At 46.3% G+C, this 22,816-nt stretch overlaps 1 protein-coding gene across 2 annotated transcripts in view; it reads right to left on the minus strand.

Moving 5' to 3' along the window:
• Positions 1–22,816, minus strand: part of LOC119169175 (spliceosome-associated protein CWC27 homolog) — a 199,570-nt gene that overhangs the window by 173,746 nt on the left and 3,008 nt on the right. For both annotated transcript variants that reach the window (XM_075886293.1, XM_037420284.2), the window contains exon 2: positions 19,355–19,564. In XM_075886293.1, the coding sequence (XP_075742408.1) occupies positions 19,355–19,564 (210 nt within the window). The remainder of the gene's footprint in view (positions 1–19,354; positions 19,565–22,816) is intronic.

Below are 22,816 nucleotides of genomic sequence, written 5' to 3' on the forward strand. Positions count from 1 at the left end.
GATCAGTTTATCAAAAAGAACAGCTCGAACAGCCACTGCCTCAAGGGGTGTTTGGAGTTGTAAGTGTTTGCATGCTATTCCTTGTTTCACTATGATGGCAACACCTCCGGATGATGTCATAGCATCAACACGGTCTTTTCGGAAAATATTGTATTTACGAAGAAAATTTGTGTGTTTTAAATTAAGGTGTGTTTCTTGTACACACAGCACTTTTGGCGAGTGTTCATGTAAGAGTTCTTCGATGTCGTCAAGGTTTCTGAGAAGGCCCCTGACGTTCCATTGTATAATTTGAGTATTCATGGTGAATGTGAAATAGTGCTGTGTGTACGAAAAGCGAGTGGCTGTTTAGACGGGGAGTTTGAGTTCACTTAACAGGGCCATCACCAGGCCCTGTTATTTGCTTTTTTGTTTTCTTGGCGCGCTCCAAGGAGCCACGCCGCTCTTTCGGCACCAAGGGTGCCGACGTATCCATTGCCTCCTCGGAGGCACTGGATGCCCGCACATGCGGGCTGTTAGTTCGGACTTTGGGCCTCGCCTGGTGAGGGGAGGCCTTGAGACCCGAAGACTCTGGAGTCTCCGGTCTCTGTTTGAGAGTAGGCGGTGTAGCCTGGGCTACAGCCGCCTTGGGGGCAGGTGCCACAACCGCCGGCTGGGTATGCACGAGCCGGAGGGGTGGCGAAGGCTGGTGCGGCGGTGCCGCCTGACGCGCCGCATCAGCGTATGTAGGTCCATAGAATGGAGCGACTCTTCGCCGTGCTGCCTTAAATGTAATGTTCTCCTTCACCTTCAACGTAATTATTTCTTTTTCTTTTTTCCAGTATGTGCAGGAGCGTGAATATGCGGCATGGTTTCCTTCGCAGTTTACACAGTGTGGCGGTTGTTTGCAGTTCTCAGACACGTGGCCTAGGACTCCACATTGTGCACAAGTCTGGCGACCACGACAGGTTTTAGAGCCATGGCCATACCTCTGGCATTGGAAGCAACGACGAGGGTTTGGTATATACGGCCTGATAGATGTCTTTGTGTACCCTGTTTGAATTGATTCCGGTAGTTTACTGGAGGCAAATGTAAGTATTAAGTGTTTTGTCGGTGTTTCCTTATTATCTCTTCTGATGATGATTCTCTGTGCATTAGTGACGTTTTGGCTCTTCCACCCCTCCAAAAGTTCAGTCTCAGTCAAGTCAAGTAAGTCCATGTCAGATACCACTCCGCGAGTTGTGTTCATTGATCTATGTGGTGTTACGGTTATTGGTATGCCACCGAAATCTGAGAGACGGTCTATCTTTTTAAATTGTTCTTTGTCACGGATTTCGAGGAGAAGGTCTCCACTAGCCATTTTGGTTACCTTGTATCCTGTGCCAAGAGTTTCGGTAAGACATCTAGAAACTAGGAAAGGAGAGACGGTCCTGGCTTGCTTTTCAGTTTTTTCACAGTGAATTACGTGGAAATGGGGAAAAGTTTCTGTTGGTTGGTTGAAGAGATTTATGTCGTCGGTGCGTACCCGCTTTAGGCCGGTACGATCAGATAGTAGAGGGAATGCGCCATGCATGCCGGTCTTATTTTTGTTCAGCAGCGTTGGCAGCCACCCACCATGGAGCCCAACAAGGGGACGCTGCAAGTTTACAGGTGCTGAAAGCTTGCAGACGTCAGCCGTACAACACTGCCATAACCCAATGCGCCTAGACCAAGGTAGGCTATTTGCACAGGGTTAACCCCCTCCGCCAGGAAAATTGGAAGTAAACAGAAGAGAGTAGAAGACAGGACAGATAGATAGTGAGAGATAAAGACGAAGATGTAGGGAGAGAGAGATAGGAAAAGGCGACTGCCGATTTCCCCTGGGTGGGTCAGCCCAGGGGTGCCGTCTACGTGAAGCCGGGGCCAAAGGGGTGTGTTGCCTCTGCCGGGGGGCCTTAAAGGTCCAATCACCCAGCGTCGGCTCAACCCCCAGGATCCCCTTTTCCCCGGACACGGCAAAGCCACGCACGGCTAGGCGTGGGAGGGAGTAGAAACTCCCCCGTTAGCTCGGGTCCGTGGTGTCGCTACACACCAAACGCCTACTTGCGCAGGCGCCCCTGCGGGGACTCATTGCTCTCAGAAAGGTCTGCTGGGTCTACTGGATGACGCGACAAGCAATCGGCATCCTCATGGTGGCGACCTGATTTGTAGACAACCTTGTAGGAATATTCCTGTAGCCATAGAGCCCACCGGCCGAGACGTCCACTAGGATCTTTTAAGGACGACAACCAGCATAAGGCGTGGTGATCAGTGACAACCGTGAACGGGCGTCCATACAAATACGGCTGAAATTTAGCCACTGCCCAGACGAGTGCGAGGCATTCGCGTTCTGTGATGGAGTAATTTCGCTCTGCTGGCGATAAAAGACGGCTAGCGTATGCAATAACGCGCTCGCAGCCATGCTGTCGTTGTGCCAAAACGGCTCCGATTCCGTGGCCACTGGCGTCGGCACGCACTTCCGTTGGTGCGCATATATCAAAGTGGCCGAGAATCGGTGGCGTCGTAAGTCTACTCGTCAGTTCAACGAATGCTCTGGTTTGTTCAGGTCCCCACACAAAAGTCACATTTTTTTTTAGTAGTTCCGTGAGTGGTCGTGCGATGTCAGCAAAATTCCGCACAAATCTACGAAAGTAAGAACAAAGGCCCACGAAGCTTCGAACATCATTCGCAGAGGTTGGCATAGGGAAATCTTTGACGGCACGGATTTTTTCAGGATCGGGACGGACACCAGAAGAATCGATAAGGTGTCCAAGGACAGTGAGCTGCCGGCGGTCGAAGTGACATTTCGACGAGTTTAGTTGGAGCCCTCCTTTGCGGAAAACCGAAAGAATTGTTAAGAGACGCTCGAGGTGAGTTTCGAAAGTTGGCGAAAAAACACTGACGTCATCAAGGTAGCATAAGCAGATTGACCACTTGAAACCGTGAAGAACAGCGTCCATCATTCGTTCGAATGTAGCCGGGGCATGGCATAACCCGAACGGCATTACTTTGAACTGACAGAGCCCATCGCGAGTTATAAATGCCGTCTTTTCACGGTCCAGATCATCAACTGATATCTGCCAGTACCCGGAACGAAGGTCGATGGAAGAGAAATAATTTGCTCCACTAAGGCAGTCAAGAGCGTCGTCTATCCCCGGCAGAGGATACACGTCTTTTTTTGTAACCTTGTTAAGATTTCTGTAGTCGACACAGAAGCGCCAGCTGTTATCCTTCTTTCTCACAAGCACAACGGGCGAAGCCCAAGAACTTGAAGAAGGTTCAATGATGTCTCGGGCAAGCATCTTGTCGACTTCTTGCTGGATCACGTGGCGCTCGGTGGAGGAAACTTGATAGGGTCGCCGGTGTACTGGATTTGCATCACCGGTGTTGATCCAATGCTTTACGACGGTCGTTTGACCTAGGGGTCGGTCGCAGAGATCAAAGACGTCTTGATACGACGCAAGAAGGCCACGAAGCGCAGACACATGCTCGGCCGGGAGATCAGAGGCAATCATTCCAGTTATGCAGTCTAGTGTACTGCGCGACTGAATACTTGCAGATGACGGTGTATCCTCTGTTAAGGCCGATATGTGGTAGTCGCCGGCCGGGGCAAGGGTTGCAAGGAATATTCCTCGTGGCAGCACTTCAGAGCAAAGTCCAAAGTTCAAAATAGGGAGACATGCCACGTTGTTCTTCATTGTGATGATGGTGTGGGGGAACGCAACATTGAGCGAACAGAGTACTGTAGGATTAGGTGAAATGACATAATCGCCGTCAGCCACAGGTGGATCAGAAGAGACGTCGATATACGTCACAGCTCGACAAGATAGGCGAACAAAGTCGGCGGAGCATAGCTTTGGCGGCGCAGGATCAGGAGGGTCAACGGCGTGTGGTAGGACGAGCTGAACAACACCAGCAGAACAGTCAATTAGGGCGGAATGCTCCGACAGAAAATCGAGTCCCAATATGATGTCATGTGGGCGGTGGTCTAGTACGTAAAACAGAACAGTGGTATGACGTCCAGCAACAGTGACACGGGCGGCACACATCCCGGTGACCGCTCTTGTTGCACCATCAGCTACTCGGACAAGAGTGATCGGAGCAGGAGTGAGCACTTTCTTGAGTCGAGCACAAAGGCTGGAGTTCATGACTGATATGTGAGCGCCGGTGTCAATGAGTGCTGCCACAGAAGTACCGTCAACATTTACTTTAATCAAGTTGTTGTGTCCGGGTATCGTGTGTAGAGGAATTTTGGGTCGGGTCGTCGAAGCAGGCTCACCTCCAGGAGCTGCGCCCGTCAGTTTTCCGAGGACTGGTGGTGGGAGGGCAAGGGGGAGCGACGTCGGTTAGTTGAGCGGGACATGCGTCCAGAGTGTGACGGGGAGCGGCTTGGTTGGGCGGGCCTGGATGGCGAAGCATCATCTTGTGCCGTGTAGATCGGCATCCGAGAGCCAGCAAGTGGGCGTCGGGTGTTGGCATAATGCGACCATGGCTGCCAACCCCAGGAAGTGCGGCAATGACGTGAAATATGGCCCACTCGTCCACAGTTGAAGCAGATCGGCCTGTCATCGGAAGTTCGCCATTCTGCCGGGTTCCGGTAACGAGGGCGGTTGTTCGGTCCGCGGGACATATTAGGCGTACTGGGCAGTCGGTAGCCAGGTCGGTTAACGGGGCATACCGTCTGAAGTCCGGCGTTGGCCAGTTCCTGGCGTACGACACTCTTGATTAAAGAAATCGTGGCGCGAGAGTCGTCAGGGGCCTGGACTTGGTCAGACAGGGGAGATGCTGCCTCGATTTCGTGGCGCACGATGCGCACGATATTGTCGGAAGCAGCAGGGGCTGGTGCCAAACAGGTGTCCTCGCAGGTTGATGTTGCAGCCGTGTTGGGAAGACGCGAAAAGTGTGGAGTGATATGGCGACCTTTCGCGTCTTCGAAGCGTCGGCATTCATTAATAACGTCGTCTACGGTCGATGAGTTTCGAAATACGAGGAGATTGAAGGCGTCATCGGCGATTCCTTTGAGGATGTGCGCGACCTTTTCAGATTCCGGCATTTTGTCATCAACCTTCCGGCAGAGGGCGAGCACATGTTGTATGTATGTGACGTATGACTCGGTGCCGGACTGGAGTCGGGACGCTAGTTCTTTCTGTGCAGCACGACGACGCCCGATGGGCTTGCCGAAGAGATCGATGAGTTTCTGCTTACATATGTCCCAACTCGTGATATCTTCCTCGTGGTTGGAAAACCAAACTTTAGCTGTACCATCAAGGTAGAAAATAATATTGGCCAACATGAGCGTCGGGTCCCAATTGTAAAGAGCGCTCACCCTTTCGTACAGCTGAAGCCATTCCTCCACGTCAGTACTGTCACTGCCCGAAAATGTGCCAGGGTCACGCGGTTGAGTCAGGACGACAGTGCGGTTAGTAGCAGCTGGATGCGGTGCTGTTGGTTGCTGCGTAGTTGGACGAAGCACGGTTGGGGTAGTCTCCGAGGAATCCTCGTGTTCGTCTTGATCAGGCATCGCACAGGCAGCCAAGGAACGTCCGCTGCGTAGAATCGTCGTGGTGTTGACTGTGGGAAGACCCGCACTCTCCACGAAAATGTTACGGGGAGAAGGCGTCTGAAAAATGCCTTTACTTTTGATAAACAGGCAGGCATACAATATGGAGCCCGGTCTGCACGAGCTCGGGCTAAACATCGTCCTCTTTTCTAGAATGTTCATTTGTGACGCCCCGTAGCAATATCGAAACCAAAGTCTAACCGTGCTATATAGGTGACCAGATTATTTAAATTTCTACATAAACTTCGAACAATGCAGTGGAAAGCCGAGAACTTACTACATTTGTTTTTTCATATATGAAAGATTAAGCATATTTATAAATACAGAACTTAACTGAACACGAGCACCGACGCAATCTTGGCAAGGTCAGCTTGAGATTGAATATGTTCAACCGCCGAGTTCTCAGCTTTTCTCATTAGAATCCGGCCCTGAGATACCCATGCAAACTTCCAATTTTTTTCTGCTTTCACCTCTCGAGCTTTCCTCAACAGAATCTTAATTTCTAGGCAGAGATGCTCATTGACATAGATGGGATCATTATGCTCTAATAAAAGGTGACTCGTATTTAGCCTCGTTTTCCTAGCTGCAGTCAAAAATTTGTCTCGGGATGTCCTGGTTGCAAATCTTACTACAACATTTGGTTTATTTTTATCTCTGGATGGGACACGATGCGCGACATCAATGTCTCCATCGGACATTTCGATTCCCAAACAGGTGGCCATTTTACCCACTGTCGCCTTTAAATTTTCATCTGCGGTATGTGGAAGCCCTATGATTTCCACGTTCATGTTCCTTCCGTGCTGCTTAAGCTCAATAATCTCCTCTTTGGCATCAGTCAGTTGTCTAGCCATCTCTTGGTTTTGTTTCACAATATCTTTGTTTTGAGACCTCACCTCTGTTAATACCTTTCGAAAGTTCGCAACATCTTTCTTAAACTCTTCAAAGGCCGTATTCATGCATTCGACAGGTTCACACATTTTCCCGACCTCGACTTTATTTCTGAGTTTGAGTCTTCAATCTTACCAACCTGAGCTATGATATGAACTGCGAAGGCATCAAGCTTAGTGGCCAATTCACTGATGACTTTGACGACCTCTTTGATACTAGTAGGAGCCTTCTCAGAAAGCGCCTTCACTACGTCATTGATACGACCAATAGGTGCGCCTGCCATATAGCTAAGAGAGCCGAGCTACAGCTCTGGAGCAAGTTACCCCAAAACAATGCAACACTTCACAAAAGACACACCACACAATCACCTATGGCAGCGGCAGCATCGGCACTGAACGGTAGGCAACAAAACATGCACACCAACCTGAAAAACAGACGAGCGCTGTTAGCCTGCGTCCGTGAGCCGCCGCTGCCAAAGTGAGCAGCTCCACGCCCACCAACCACCGAAGATACGATTTGGGAACTGCGTCCGCTGCTCACAGATGGCGGGAGCAGCACTGACGTCCGTGCGCGCGAAGGACTATGCTTTGACTTCCAGAAATTGGCTGTGTCGCGCCAAAGGACGTCGTCAGACCGTCGATGCATGCCAGCCGGTAATTGCAGTCGGGCCTGAATCCAAGGCAGCACGACAAGTCTTCCCTTGGAACGTCGAAATGCTGGTCGCCAACTGAAAAATAGGCGAGCGCTGTTAGCCTGCGTCCGTGAGCCGCCGCCGCCGCTGCCAAAGTGAGCAGCTCCACGCCCACCAACCACCGAAGATAAGATTTGGGAACTGCGTCCGCTGTTCACAGATGGCGGGAGCAGCACTGACGTCCGTGCGCGGGAAGGACTATGCTTTGACTTCTAGAAATGAGCTGCGTCACGCCAAAGGACGTCGTCAGACCGTCGATGCACGCCAGCCGGTAATTGCAGTCGGGCCCGAATCCAAGGCAACACAACAAGTTTTCCCTTGGGAACGTCGAAATGCTGGTCACCAACTGAAAGACAGGCGAGCGCTGTTAGCCTGCGCCCGTGAGTTGCCGCCGCTGCTGCCAAAGTGCATTGGCTACTTGGCATATATTTGCTATGGAGGCACATCTAAAAGTGGCAGCAAAGCCAGTAAAACAGCCTCTCAGACGGTGAACAGCCAGAAGAATAAATTTTCTATTCTTTCAAGAGAAATTGTGCTTGTCTCTGCCTTTTTATCTTTTTCTTATTGTCAAAATAAGGCCGTGCTACAGTTCTATAGTTAAAATTTGGTAGCAATTTATTTATGAGCATGTTTATTATGAACTCACAAAATCTAGCACTTGTTAGATTAGTTTAAATACTCTACTTGTAAGCATAATTGTTATCAAGCTAAGCTAAATAAATGCTTTTTCTTGTTCCTTTCCTTCCCATTATAAGCATACTTCATTCAGTGTCTTCAAGCAACATATCTGGACGTACTTGGCATGTTAGCATTTGGTTCTTGAGGCACTTCTGACAAAAAGAACTCTTGATAAGGCGAACAAATGATTGTGGTCCCTTGGAGTTCGTCTTAAAGGAAGTCTACTGTACTTCTATTAACAACCCCTATTATACTTCTCTTGGCATCATTGTCTGTCAGTTCTTATTTACATTGTGTCTAAGAAAGAAAACCAGCCCTTAAATTTGCACTTGTTTCTTTGTGCTGTAGGAAATACTTTCCAACTATTATTTTTCTTTCTTCTTAACTCTTCAACATACATACCATGTGCACAATTATGTGCACCACTTATATTTGCTATTTGTATCCAACTAGGGACTAAGGTAGAGCAAGATACATTAGGCTTTCGATAGGGTGCCTCATGGAAAATTAATCTACAAGCTCGAGTGCATTGGTCTCCTTTCAAACATTATATCACGGATCTAGGCATACCTACGGCACAGGCAGCAGTTCGTAGAAATCAAGCAATGCTCGTCCGTCATACATCATAACCTCATAAGTAAAGGCCGCGTGGCTATCGATTGTGTTAAACGTATGTCCAAAAGTTAATCTGAAGGATGCGAATTGAAAAGCGTGCAACATGCTGGAAAAGCTCAATCTGGGTGGTCTTGCAAGATCGGTTAACAAACAAGAAAGATTGGTGCTGAATTCGTTTTTTTCTGTGAAGACGCATAAGATTGATATGCCCTTTTGTGTAATAATCTCTGAACAGGACACATGGTAGAAGTGTGTTGCCTCTTGGCTTCAGAGTTACTTAAAGCTGTTGCCGATCAAGATCCTTTTTAGTGAACAATTCTTCGCACATTGTCGGTTATCTCCGTACACGTGTCCACTCGTCATATGGACGATTCCATCGACATAAAGGATCTCTATTATTCTCTTCCTCAAAAGCCACTTGTTCATGTTACTGAAAAGGCAATTTTAGAATTTGGTGCTGTTGCCTTCCAAAACAAGTGTGGTGTTTCTGTTTCTCGCTTCCTGGATGTGCTGAGGCTTTACCTTGCCTCTACCTTAGCGGAGTAGAATGGTGAAGTTTTTTGCAAAAATAGGCGCATGTATTGACTCGTGCATCGCTCCAGTGTTAAGTTATTTGTATTTAGCTCCTTTGGATAGAAAGATTCATGAACAGTTGGCACAAATGAATGTTAGTAAGTGCTTTCCGTTTGTCGATTATTTCTTGCTTTTCTTTGATTGCGATTTTGATGTCTTCGGTAAGTGCTTTCAGCAAGTCTTGCAAGTGTTCCAGGAAAGCCTTGAACCACTATCTCTCACGCATGAGCTGCCGGAAAATGGTTCCCTGAGGTTTTTAAACTTAGTACTAACATTTTCAGCTGGGAACGTTTGTTGGACATATAAGCCATGGGGGAAGAAACCTCTTTTGCCACACGCGTCTTCTCACAGCAAACTGGTAAAGCGCAGAATTGCAAAGGCATGTATACATAACGCTTTAAGAAAACCTTGCTTCCACTCAGTGCCGCGAAGTTTCAACAAGCAGATTTTCCGTCTAGAGGCAACGGGCTATCCCGGTTCGATGCTAGTTTCTGTTTATGAAAAGCTGTGCAGACAGTCAAGAGTAGGTAACGATGGGGATGCTTTACAAAAAGCAACTCCCAAGAGGGCCGTGGTGATACCGTATCTATATGGTATCTCGCATAAACTCAAGGAAACAGGCCAAAGAGCAGGCATAACGGTGGTTTTTTCCACATCGAATAAATTGCCTCAGTTATCTGTCCGAACTAGTCTTGTAGGAACCACTGCGAGCAGCTGCAAGATTAAGCACTGTGAAAAGTTTGTTGAGTGTGCAACAGGAGTTTTTTATGGTTTACCTCTGTCTTGTGGACTGGAGTACACAGGTCAGTCAGGCAGGTGCCTTAATCTAAGACTACAAGAACATTGCCAAAAAGTAAGAAGTGTAGAAAGGGACGGTTTTTTGGCCTCTCATTGTTCCCAAGGTGGGTGCCAGCCATTGTTCGAAAAGGCAAAGGTCTCGTGTCCCATCCTAACGCAAGCACAAGACTTGTAATCAAAGCTGCAGCAATCGCTCGAGGTAGCTGCATCAGCAAACCATCAATAGCTTTATCTGAAAAATAATTGCCGTATTTTGATTCGGCACGAGAGGGTCCGGAATGAGCACGTGGTTTCTTACAGTCTCTTTTGACTTTATGGTTTTGTGTGTTTTTTGTTTTCTGCTCAAGCAAGTGATCTTATCTTCTTTTTTTTTTTGTAACATATATATGTGTATCTTAGTAGTGATGAATCAGCTGAGAGTGTGCGCTCATCCTCGTCTTTTGTGTTTGTTGTCGGAAGTTTTTCGTGCTGAGAAGTTTAATACTGGGACCACTCCTATTCTTGATCTATATGAATGATATCCCGGAAAAACTCCCTAGTGACGTGCATCTAAGCTTATTTGCGGATGACTGTGTCATATTTAAAGAAGTTACCTCGCAGAATGATCACGAAAGCTTGCAGCAGTCAGTCACAGCTACTTCACAGTGGTGTAGACTTTGGGGAATAGAAATGAATGTACAAAAGACAGTTTTTCTTCTAGTAACACGAAAGAGAAAACCAGGCATATTTTCTTACGTTCTTAACGACACCATAAAACGGAAGTTGACCAGTATAAATACTTAGGCATCACGTTTAATAACAGACTCACTTGGTCTGTTTAGAAAGTTTAGAAAAGCTCCACCGAATGCAAAACTTTTAGCATATAACACAATTGTGCGTTCAAAACTTGAATATGGGGCTGTTGTATTAGATCCTTAGACCAGAAAAGACATTATGAATTAGGAGCGTGTGCAAAGAAAGCCTGTTAGATTTATTTTTGGAAAATACAAAAGAGAACATTCCCCATCACTTCCAATGCTTACCAATAAAATAAGTTCACTTGAACACCGCCGTAAACTTAGCCACCTACAGTTTCTACACAACATCATAAAAGGGAATATTGGTCTTCAGTTGCCTTGTTTTTTAGTACCCCTACACACACGGTCGACTATACACAAACACAGCTTTTCTTTTACGCCAATATTTACCAAAACCAAATCTCACATGAACAGTTTTTTTCTGCGCACCATAACGGAATAGAACTCTACCTATTCACGTCGTATAATCGAAGAAGTTTACAAAAGAATTAGAAAACCATTTCTCTTAATATTGAGTATAAATATGAGCAGTGTTTAAACATTTCTTCCAATTCTGACGTGAATCCCATGCTGAGTGCAGTGCCCTGTTATTGTCTTCAGATTTTTTTTTTTCTCGTAGTTATCACCTGTGTAAATTGTTTTGCGAAGCAAGTGTCTTGCACTATGCGTTTTTCTTCTTGGATTGTTAGACTTTTGTGAATGCTTGTCATTGTATTATTGTATTTGCTCCTCCTGCATGGGCCAGCATATTGGCCTGCAGTATTGATAAATAAATAAATAAATTTAAAAAAAGCTTACGATAAGTCTAACTTTGTTCCTAGTAAATTTGTCTTCACTCAGCTTCATACTGCAACGTACTGTTGCACATGACTGAAGGCACTACCATATTCAGTGAGTCGTGCGACGTGCTGCTTCTCACGACTTATTTAAAAGCACAATTTGCTCAGCATGGACATAATCAATAACGAATTCATACTGCATTTATAATCAGAGATTTTCTTTGATTTATGCAAGCACATGACTTCAGAATAGATATTTAATTACAACAAAATAAGGAACAGTTACTATAATACACATATATTAATGTATAGTAACAATATTTCTGTTGCAATTTAATAAATATAAAATGGCTTTATTGAAATAAGCATGTGATCACAATAAAGCTCTATCAAGCTTGAAAAGGCTTCAGAGCGAGCTATCAGAACGAAATGCTTTTCATTTTGATCTTAGTTTTGCTCCACCGCTAAAAGTTCCATTCTATTGCTGTTCCAGGATCGAAAAAAAAATGTGTTGTAACAGTTTGTTTCGTTATTTATTTATGTGTGAAAATTTGCAGCAGCATCAAAAATAAAAATATTAGAGTCCTTTTAAGAAGACGGGACAGGGGGAGAACAGGTTTGCCTGTACCACGAATGAACTTCACAAAAACAGCGATACAATGGGACAAAAAAGGAAGGGACAGGTCTTGTCCCTTCCTTCCTTGCCCCGTTGCTTATCTGAAGTTCAGTATATACCCAAGCCCACATTAACACATTATGTTACTCTGTACCACGAATTCTTACAAATCAGCGAAAACCAGTGCCCTTCCAAGGTATCAGGGAAGTGAGCATGATCTCAAAAGAAGCCCATCATCGAGCATATACCTTTCATATGTGAGACGACTACTTATATAAAAACAAACTTCTGCACCGAGAATAGCTTCCACACTAACATGTGCCACAGGCACGCAATAGTTGACTTGACTTAATACAGAGCTCTTGTCGCTATTGTTTTCTTTTTGGCACAATTTCAACATGTCTTTACTTAGACATTCCTGCTTGAGATACGCACTGGTACTGTTTCCCGAGATACTCACTAACGCTCGCATTGCATGACCTCGCTTGTTCCAGATTGCCAAGTTTCCGGATGAACCAAAAAATGATTTAAAGCAGCGGTTCTCAGACATGGATGTGTTGGGGACCCTTTGTGGACTGGTGGAAGTGATGGGAGGGGGGGGGGGGGGGGGTACATAGGTAATTTTACACAACTGGAGCGTGAGACAGGTGCCTTTCATTGCTACCAAAAACATCAAGCAAACCTGCCACATCACTCCATTTTGTAAAAAAAAAAATGTAAGAAAAAAAAGCGGGTGAGTTTTCCACGGATCATAAAAATGGCTTTGCGAACCCCCATTTCAACCACTTTAAAGAATTTCATTTTCACTCTGGAACGAAATGATACTAGATAACATTTCGGATACGTTTTCGTTATGGTCAAAAATACTGTTTTCTTTTTTCTTTTTCATTTTCAGTTTTTGTTCTGTTCTCATACACTGCTTCAGAGTGTAGGCGGTAATAGCTCATTAATTTGACTCCCATTAGTTTGGAGAATAGGATACTTCGTACATATGTTTTTGTCCCGGCAAGTGTATAAAGCTGTCCACTTCTACCATGAACACCACGCTATGCGGCCGGCGCTTCGGGGAGCGCCTTTGTCGGGTGCTTCGAAAACTAACGCACAAGCACAATGACAGCTGTAGGCGGGGCCTTCACCGTGTCGTCTGCTAAAGCGCGGCCGCTGAACCAAATCGTGCCGGCTTTGCCGTGAAGCAACAAGCATCACTCTTGTTATGTGTGCATGCAAATTGAGAAGTCTGCACAGTTCTCGAGAAGCGAAGCGACTGTGCCTTTTCTGCAAGCGATTGTACAAGTAATAAACCTCGCCCCATACATAATCAAAACTTTCAAGCCGCGCTGCCACTGCTAAAGCTAGGTAGCGATTGTACAAGTAATAAACCTCGCCCCATACATAATCAAAACTTTCAAGCCGCGCTGCCACTGCTAAAGCTAGGTGATTCACTGGAACAGAAAGAATATTCCCACACCTCGCATGACTTTTATGATCAGCCCGAAGTTGGGCGCGGCAAAAAGCACAATAAAAATATAACTAGGTGTATTACACCGGGTATTAAGTGTGAATACTGTAGCATTGCATCTGCTGCAATGCACTGTTATTGAAAAGAACTCATAGAAGAGCGCATAACCATGATTCAGTCTCATCTGGCCAAGAAATGAAAAAAGAAAAGTTCTGTTCAAGCTTATCTGAAAGTAAACATAAAGTGTTGGGACATTTACAAATGCCCTTCAGCTAGCTCAACTGTTGTACTTAGATAATTAGATTATTTAGAAGCGGGTGGCATCACCATGAGCCTTGATCACCACCCTCATCCTCTCCAGAAGCGAGGCATAGAAGGCGTCATATATCTGAATGTTCGCCCTGGCTTCCTTCCAGCAGTTTTGTATACTGCTGACCACAGGTTGTTCGAAGACAAGCTATGTAGGCTGCGGGAGCACAACGCTGCCTTCATGTTTCCTCATATGTTCTCAATGATCTTCATATCTGGGGATGGCGGTGGCCATTTCAGGATGGCAACTCCATGCTCTTGCAGGAAAGGAGAAATCAACTTGGACGTGTGTACTTGGGAGCGGTCTTGTTGAAGGATAATGTCTCCATCTAGAAACATTCCTACCAAAAGGAATGGCAACGCCACATCGCGTAGAATTGAGAAGTAGCTCTCGGCTGTGAAACAGCCACGCACCCTGACGAGAGGGCCAAGGCTATCCTTTGTGATTGCCCCCCAGACAGTCACTGAACTTCAGCCACTGGCAGCTAGTCGCTGTATGTATTGTGGCATATATCTGCAGAAAATGACCAAATATAGTTCATTAACGGACAAAGCTTTTTGATGCTGCAAAATTTAAACACGGAAAATATAGCACGACAAGGTCCTGACCGAGCCAATGATAGGCGATCTTTTTGTGGTGTCCTTGTTGACATTAGGCGCTGGGGCCAAACACTCGTGGTAGCCACTCATATTTTTATTGAGTGATGGGTATGATGAAAGAAACTCTGAGGGCAAAATAAGGTTCCCATAAAAATAGACAGCAAGCTTTAGCAGACTGGGCCTGAGATGCCATAGCCGCCGACCAGTTGGCCTGCAGGTCGTCTAGGGAGGTTTTCGGGCGCGCTTCCCGAAATCTGCAAGTCACACGTGCATCGACTTTAAATTGAAAGTTACCTTCATGGGTTACCTCATGAGTTTAAATAGAGTTACAAAGAATTTTCAATATAACCTTGGTTTTATACATATACTTTTCATCAAGCATACTAATAAAGGGCAATTAGTTAAGTGTTTTAGATAACATTGTTTAGTGTTCTAGATAACAACGAAAGGTTAGAGGTGCTGTTCTCAGTGTCTAATGAATTCCAATGAATTACCTTTCTATTAGATATCACTCGCACCTTGCACTAAATAACCAAAAGAAGATTTTTGACAATATTTAGCTGCTAACTTGGAATCAATGAAGTGTTACCACGAACTGCACAGTCACATCACAGGTAACTAGCATTGATAAAAGCAGCGGCTGAAACGACTGCTCCTTGAAAGCTTAAGAGCATTGCTTTACATATCGCGTGTTCATAGGATGCCAAACTCGTGTTCTCTGATACCACCGAGCCCTGAACGTAGACTGGTCTGTGAATACCACGCGTTTCCAGCCGGATGCAGACCAGCGAGCCTGATCTTATACTGGAGCCGCTTCGCCTTGTTCTCAGCTCGCATGAGCGCTTCTGTTCGGTCTTGCTTCGAAGAGGCGGCGCTTCACGGTTGTAGCCAAAAGGTGGTTGAGTCCGAGCTCAGTCTACATTTCTCGGGCTGTAGTTTTCGGCTGTTCCACCACGGCTGCCACAATTCGCAGGTCTTCGTCCTTGGCAGTCACCCGGCGACGAGGTTGCTAAGGGGCATATCCAATGCGTCCTTCATTCCTGTACACTTGAACAATCCGGTTGACAGTTGCAAGAGAACGGTTTTTCATTGCAGATATAGCACATTGAGAATATTAATGCAGAGATATATCTACCTTACGTTGTCTTTCGTCTTCAGGCATGGTCCTTTAATCGGGAGGCAATCCTGGAATGAATTACTACCAAACATACGTGGCCCTTTTATCACGCAGCGATAAAAAGAAAGTTTGACAGCGCTACGAATCGAAAGGCCACAAGAAATTACTGTGGTTGGCTAACGTTTCGAGCCAAGAAAGATATGAAGCGATAAGCGGGCCTTATGTCACCCAGAGACAAAAAAGTATGCAGCTTTATTCTGCACCTGCTAACAGCAGTCGAAATTTGTCATCGGCGCTTGTTTGGTGCACTGATAGCCCCATACAAGTTTAGCTAAATTGGAACGTTTTTATATTGTCTGCATGAATGGCACGAAGAAACACGGCAGCTGGTAAACAGGGAATAAAGGTGGAATATTAGTGAGTTAAACTCGGCAGCACATGAAAGCAGCGCTATTGGCAACAGCCATATGTTATATCAGTTCTCTAAGGTTAATGAACTAGTCAGATTCTTTTGTTCACAGGTTAGTAAGCAATCAAAACTTTCAAACATTGCAAGATGTTATGTCAGGCCTTACATGATATATTCATCACCAATTTCGTAGCACTCAAGTTTGTGCTTATCAAAAGCAGTCGTGTGAGCTGCGGCATATTGTTTCTGTTGCACTGAATAGCTTAGTTGTGGCAGTGACACCGCGGCGTCAAAGTTGTTCTCATGTATGGTTCCAATGTTTATTACTTGTACAATTGCTTGCAAAAAGCCATAGTCTCTGCGTTTCTCAAGAACCGCACCTATTACTCAATTTGCGTGCGCACTTAAAGGGGACGTGCGACACTTTTGAGATAGCCTTATTTAGCAGCGGAATGCGTGTATCGATGATTACTGAGACGAATGCAACAAGAATAATAGAAATTGGTGCACGGAAAGTGAAGTTAGAGTCCTCAAAGTTCAAAACTTGAGCAGACGATGATGAGAAACGTTCTCTTTTGCATTTCACTCGCCTGCTGACGATAAAAATCGCTTCCAACCACAGCGCGTGTCTCGTAAAGACACTTCGGAAATGTCACCTCATGGTGGCCTTTACACAATACCCCGCTACCGGTCCTTTCGGCGGCGTTAGTGTAGTTACTACGAATTACGTGCGTCGGGTAGTCTTTTCGGCGGCGGCTTTAGTGTGGTTACTACAAACCACGTGCGTCGGGTAGCAGACGCACCCACAGTCACACTGTGTAAGATACATACATAAGCTTTGGGCGGGGTCACTTCTCCGCTTGCATGCAAAACGCATTTTATGGCAACACCAGCACCCACTGCCTATCGTATTACTGGCTCGCTAAAACGCGGCATGCGTTTCCACTTTTAGTTGCTGGCATATGATAGCCTCATTTGCAGGCTAAGTGCTGAGTTCGTTGTTCCGAAACTACATAATTTTGAAACAGGAATGATTTCTTTCTGAGAAAGTATAAATAAGGTTCTTACTGTTTTTAGCATTCATTCGTATGGCCTAGCTACCACCATATGTATATTGCACGCTGTTTCCCGCATCAAGCCAATCAAAAGCGAACGGTGTTTGTCATCACGTCACATGACACGACTTGACTTCCCATAACAAAAATAGCCGATGTGTGTCGCTGTTGTCTGAAATCAAGGTAGTTTGTCCCGTGAACTACAATTATAACAGCGTAAATTTCGGCGTTGCTATGTGTGCAACGATATCGGCGTGTTCCACAGCACCGGAAAAACCAATAAAGAATACATGCTCAAATAGTGTCGCAGGGCCCATTTAACATGAGTGATGCTTGCTTCACCGCAAAGCGAGCGCAGTTCGGTCGAGCGGCCGCGCTCTAGCAGACGATGTGGTGAAGGCTTCGCCAACAGCTGTCATTGCGCTTGCGCGCCAGTTTCTGAAGCACCCGGCAGAGTCGCTCCGCAGAGCACCGGCCACATGGCGCGGTGTTCAGGGTAGAAGTGCATGGTTCTGTACACATACTTTAATGACGTCATACTCTAGTCAAGTCAATCATATTTTGTTCCATTCTTTGAGCACACCGAGCACAAAGCGCTGAAAATGTATGATGCAAAGAAATGAAAAAGGTGTTTGCGAACAATCAAAACGTCTACAGAAAGGTGCGGTTGCCATTGTTGTGGATCCCGGTGCTGAGTCATATCCCACTGCTGCCAACCAGTTGTTGCGGCTCTCGGCGCTGTTCACCAGTAGTCGCTCCGAATCCCAGCGCTGAGCACCCTTGTTGCGGACCGGGGTCTACCCAGTCTTTTGTGGTAGCGTGGTGTAACTTTGGGTTAAGGAAACGAACGCTGACAAGATGAGGATACGAAAAACAAACAGGTTTATGGCACTATTTACACTTATTTGCAGCATAGAAAGGTTAGGGGTCACACAAACCACGAGCGTGGTGCTTGAACCGTTACATGGTTCAGAGCGACGTCCAGCACTCTGCGGCGTCGTTTTAAACCCTGTCGGGCTCCTCCTCCTTCATTGGAACGTCAATCACACACACACAAGACACCGCCCACAGGGCATAATTCAGTAGCACATGGTCCGCCGAATAGTTATTGCCCCTCTTGACGCAAGGCTCTGAGGATAGGGGAAATGGGGTTCCTTCCCGGAACAATTTGGCGGTTAGGTTGCTTTCGTCTTTCCTTGGAAGGGCAGCCAAGGAGTAGACACTTGAATCGCGGAGACACGACCTGTGCGGTCAGTCTGCTTTGCCGTCTTGCTAAACAAGCTGGCCCGAGGAATTGCTTGTAGGGACATGGCTCTTGGACCATCTTCTAATCCCTTTGTAGCTCCCTGCCGCTGAATCCGAGAAACTGGAGTTCCGGGCGTGGGAGCGCTGTTGGGCTACGTTTCTCAACGACAGCATGGCGCCTACGGACGACGGTCATAACACCATCCACAACCTTATCACAATCGCTCTGGCAATAACGCGTCAGTGGCTGTGGAAAACCTTTCCATTTTACTTGGTGCATGCAAACTGGGTGAGCCCTCTCCATAATCCTGTTGGCAGTGACTGGTGTCAAAGCTGTGACAATGGGCAGGTAGCCCTCCTCCTAGTCCAGGAAAACCCAGGAACGACCAAGAAGTGAGCACACAACTCACACGCCTAAAGCCACGGGGCATGCAGTTTGTCGTGCAAGTTTTTGTACCACATACCGGCTTTCACTCAAGGTCAAGTTTGCATGAAATTCACAAGGATTAGAAATTTCTTTCGCGAGACTTTAAACCTCTTAAAAATGCACGTGGTGACTTAGAAGGCTGCTTTAGTGTCATGACACTCTCCCTCCAAGTAGAAGAAAGATGGCTTCATTTGCCAGCATCAAGCCTCTCTCTCCCTTTTTTGCTTTGCAGGTGTTTCCAGGCATTTGGGAGCCACTGCTTCAAGTTTTTTTTTTCTTTATCACCTTACTTTGGTACCAAACACATAATACAAGCGATACTGGTAAGAAAGTATGAAATGTACAATATTTACATGATAACTTATCAGTCAACCGGGATGGTGCTAGTTTCGTTGAGGCAAAAATTACGCAAGCTCACCAGAGGCTTCAGTCGTAGAAGCCATACTGGTGGCTACGGTGCCACTTTATAATTCTCAAGAAACCAGTGAATGCTTTATCTGAAACAGGCCCATGCCGGCCGTGCATCCTTATCAAAATGGCAACCTACCATTCTCGCTCTCCATATGCAATGGAGGCCCATGAGCATAATTGCATCAAAAGGTCTACATTGAGAATACAAAATGTGACTTTGTGCTCATTCAGCCCGGTTCTGTACGAGAAGCAGCCAGCTTGTACCAATGAATCAGGTGTGCAAACTGTGGCCAGCTGATTTCTAATTTCTACACACTGCAGTGCAAAACTGACCTTGAAAGGTGCGCCGTAAATGGACTCCCCACCGTCGCCGGTGCCCGTCGGGTCCCCTCCCTGAGCGATGAAGCCCTTGACCACACGGTGGAAAATAGTGCCATCGTAGTAGCCTTCCAAGCAGAGCTGCACAAAGTTGCGACAGGCACGTGGTGCCTCCTTGGACCACAGCTCCACTTCGATGTCGCCAACAGACGTTACCAGCAACACCTGCATGTACCCACTCTTGGGTTGAGTCTTCTTTCAATCCTTACTATGCATTTAAAAATACAGCTTGGAATTCATAACAGCAGTGTATCTACCACCTTTATATTACCCATGCTTTACCAATTGAGTCACAACGGAAGGGCTGACACTCCCAGGGATTACACGCTCAGAAATATCTAACAAAGTAGATGACAAAGTGCCTTCCATTGTAGCCCCAACTGGCAGGGCATTGGTCCCATAATTCAAAAGTTGTGGGTTTGGATCCCAGTAATATAAAGGGTGTTTCTTGTCTGCTTTTATTTCTTTCAATTTCTTGTCATGCCTTCCAAAGCTTAACCGACAATCTGATTCACTTGCTACATCAAAGAGGCACGTTTTTCCGTAGTAGTGTGTTTTATCAACAGAGCTGTTTAAGCGAACTTTCAGTGCATGCAAAGCGAGCAGACTTGAGCACCTTTATGAACTGGCATGTGATCTCTTTGTCGTAGTCTTCATTTCTGCTTCACTCCCAGAACAAATTTCGTTGAAATGTTTTAAAAAGTTAGTATGACTTCTCAAAATGTTCTTTCCAATTGGGCACCTTGCCCGGGCCACAGCAAAAGAAGCATCTGCTTATCCATACGCGAATTTCTTGGTGATGCAAGAATTCCATGTTAACTTATTCTAAATAAAATATTAGCACTTTGGTATTTCTCTCACTAGCTTATTGTTATTATATTATTGTACTATTCTTATCTTCACTGCTGCATGAACCATGGAGATCTTTGGACACCCTGCTGTACGCCGGCTTCGAGCTGAACAGCGCTTGCATGGCAGTCCAAAGACCTTCGTGAACGTTGCCGTGAAATTCGATCAGGTGGTACAATTGCTTTGGTGATTCTTCTACCAGAGTTTGGCAATGATGGTAAAGTAGAGGTTTAGGTTTGTGAGCTTGTTGAAAGCGGCCACCAGCTCATACTGTTGAAAGCGGCCACCAGCTCAGCCGTGCTCGACAAGCCGCATGGCGAAGAACTTTTTGGGCCCAACAAACAATCTCTGAAACTTCTTGGTGCCTTCTACACAGCTGTGCCTTGGCGGGGCAGGCAAATTAATGAATGGCTATACATTGTCCAAGGACAAGAGCAACCTCTTCTCGAATATCCCGCAATCGTTGTCCTTGGTGTCGTCAAGTTCGTCAGCACTGTCACGTCAACTCGGCTGGAAATACTACCTCAAGAAGTCCCTCCAGCCCTTTTCACCGGTGCTATCCCTCCCATTTTCACGGTCTTACTCTATGACTTTTGAGCTCCCCAGGCTACAGATTGGAAGTGCGCTCAGCTTAAGACTTACTGCATGCAAGGATGGCCTCTCGGAAGGAGAATCTGCCTCTCAATAAGAGCCAGTTTTGGGCTCGTTGTGCTGAAATCACTATCAACGATCACTATCAAGCACACTCGTGCCCTCTTCTTTGCGCAAGCACATCCTGCCCCTGATTCGCGATGGGCATTTCGGAGCGAACCGCTGCCGCACCATCGCCAAGGGGGCTGTTTGATGGCCAACCATGGGAAATCAAATCAAGACCATGGTGGAAAACTCCCAACCGCACCACCACGCAGGCCCAGCGAGCAGAGCCACTGTTTCCTACAGTGATGCCTATACTCGGCGACAACTTTTCTTGGCACTGAAGGGAAAGCTACGAGGGTGGAGCTTTTGCACATGTAGCACTATGCGAAGTAGTCCGATTTGGTGTGCATCTCGTAATGCTGTTGAAGGTGATGGGGGCGCACCATCAGCATTTCTTATAGATGCAGACGCCGCTTAGCGTTAGAGGTACACGTAAAAAAGTGGGACTTTCTCGCGTGTTCAAAATTACAGGAAATATGAATATCTTAATGGTCTGAGCTGCGTCCTGTCCCAAATAGTTTCATGTAGAAAACACAGACAAGATTGTGGAACTACATTCACTGGCAGTACGATGAATGCGATTTGGCTCTGTAGCCTCTGCTCCAATGCCAAGAAAAGTTGTCGCCGCGTATAGCTGCCCTTAGGAGCAGGTCGCGGTTGGACATTTTTTATCCCAACGGAGCAGATTACCTTCTCGTTGACTACTATTTGAGGTACCCCAATCGACAATGTCCGTGGTGGTGATCTCGTGATCAAAAGTGTCTGTAAGACATGGGATTGCCGAGACACTCGTCAGCGACAATGGACTACAATTTTTGTCAGTAAAGTTCCGCGCCTTCTATCATAGTTACAACTTTTCACACATCAACAGCAGTCGCAGGTACCCTCAAGTCAATGATAAGTCGAGTGCATGGTGCAGATCCCCCCCCCTGTCAAGGACCTTTTCAAGAAGTCTCCAGACTGGCCCTTGGCTTTCCTGTCGTACCGCAACGCACCTGGCATCACTGGCTACAGCCCTTTTCAGCTGCTGATTGGACGCACCCTCTAGACTGGCCTTCCTGTGCCAACAGCAACACTTATTCTCAAGTTTCCTTGCACTTCCGACTTCAACATGCGTGACACGACCCAACGTTGCTGCCATTGTCAAGATTTTGACTGTCGATAGGCTGTGAACGACTTACATCCTCTGGAGGAGGGGGAGACAGTGTGGATTCGGGACGCAGAGTGTGCGGGCACAGTGCTTTGCAGCGTCCATGACGCTCTTATGTGGTACAGGCGGATGCAGGAGCACTTGTTCGCAACCAGAGACATCTGGTACCTTAGCTGTTTGAGGCGTTGGGCGATGGTGAACATTTGCATTGACAGCAAAGTCGGCTGTCGTTTGGTGGCGACTTCAGTAGAACCAGTCGTCTATTCATTTATTCGTACCTCAAGTGTCCTGAGGGACATTACAGGAGGGGTGGGCAAAAAAACATGATAGATGAAACAAAAAGAAAGCAAAGCAGCACTAACAATAGCAACAAAATAGAAAAACAGTAATAGATCATAATTACTAAGATAAAATATGGCTTTCCACGGCAGTCTTAAATTGGGAAAACTGAGATGACATGGCAATGACGGCGGGAAGGTCGTTCCAGTCTTGCGCTATCTGAAGGAAAAATGATTTCTGGAACGTCTTTGTTTTTGAGCATACGAGATACTATACGGCATTGGGATGAGAATGGCGCAATGCCCGATGTGCACACTTGATCAATGCATTGCCTGATGGCAAGGAATGAAGGAACTTACGATACAGGCACAAACATGAAACTTTACGGCAAGAGGCAAGATGAGGGAAATTAAGTTGAGATTTGACTGCTGACACAATTATGT

This window comes from Rhipicephalus microplus, chromosome 2 (genome assembly GCF_043290135.1).
Source record: "Rhipicephalus microplus isolate Deutch F79 chromosome 2, USDA_Rmic, whole genome shotgun sequence".
NCBI classification, from domain to species: Eukaryota; Metazoa; Arthropoda; class Arachnida; order Ixodida; family Ixodidae; genus Rhipicephalus; species Rhipicephalus microplus.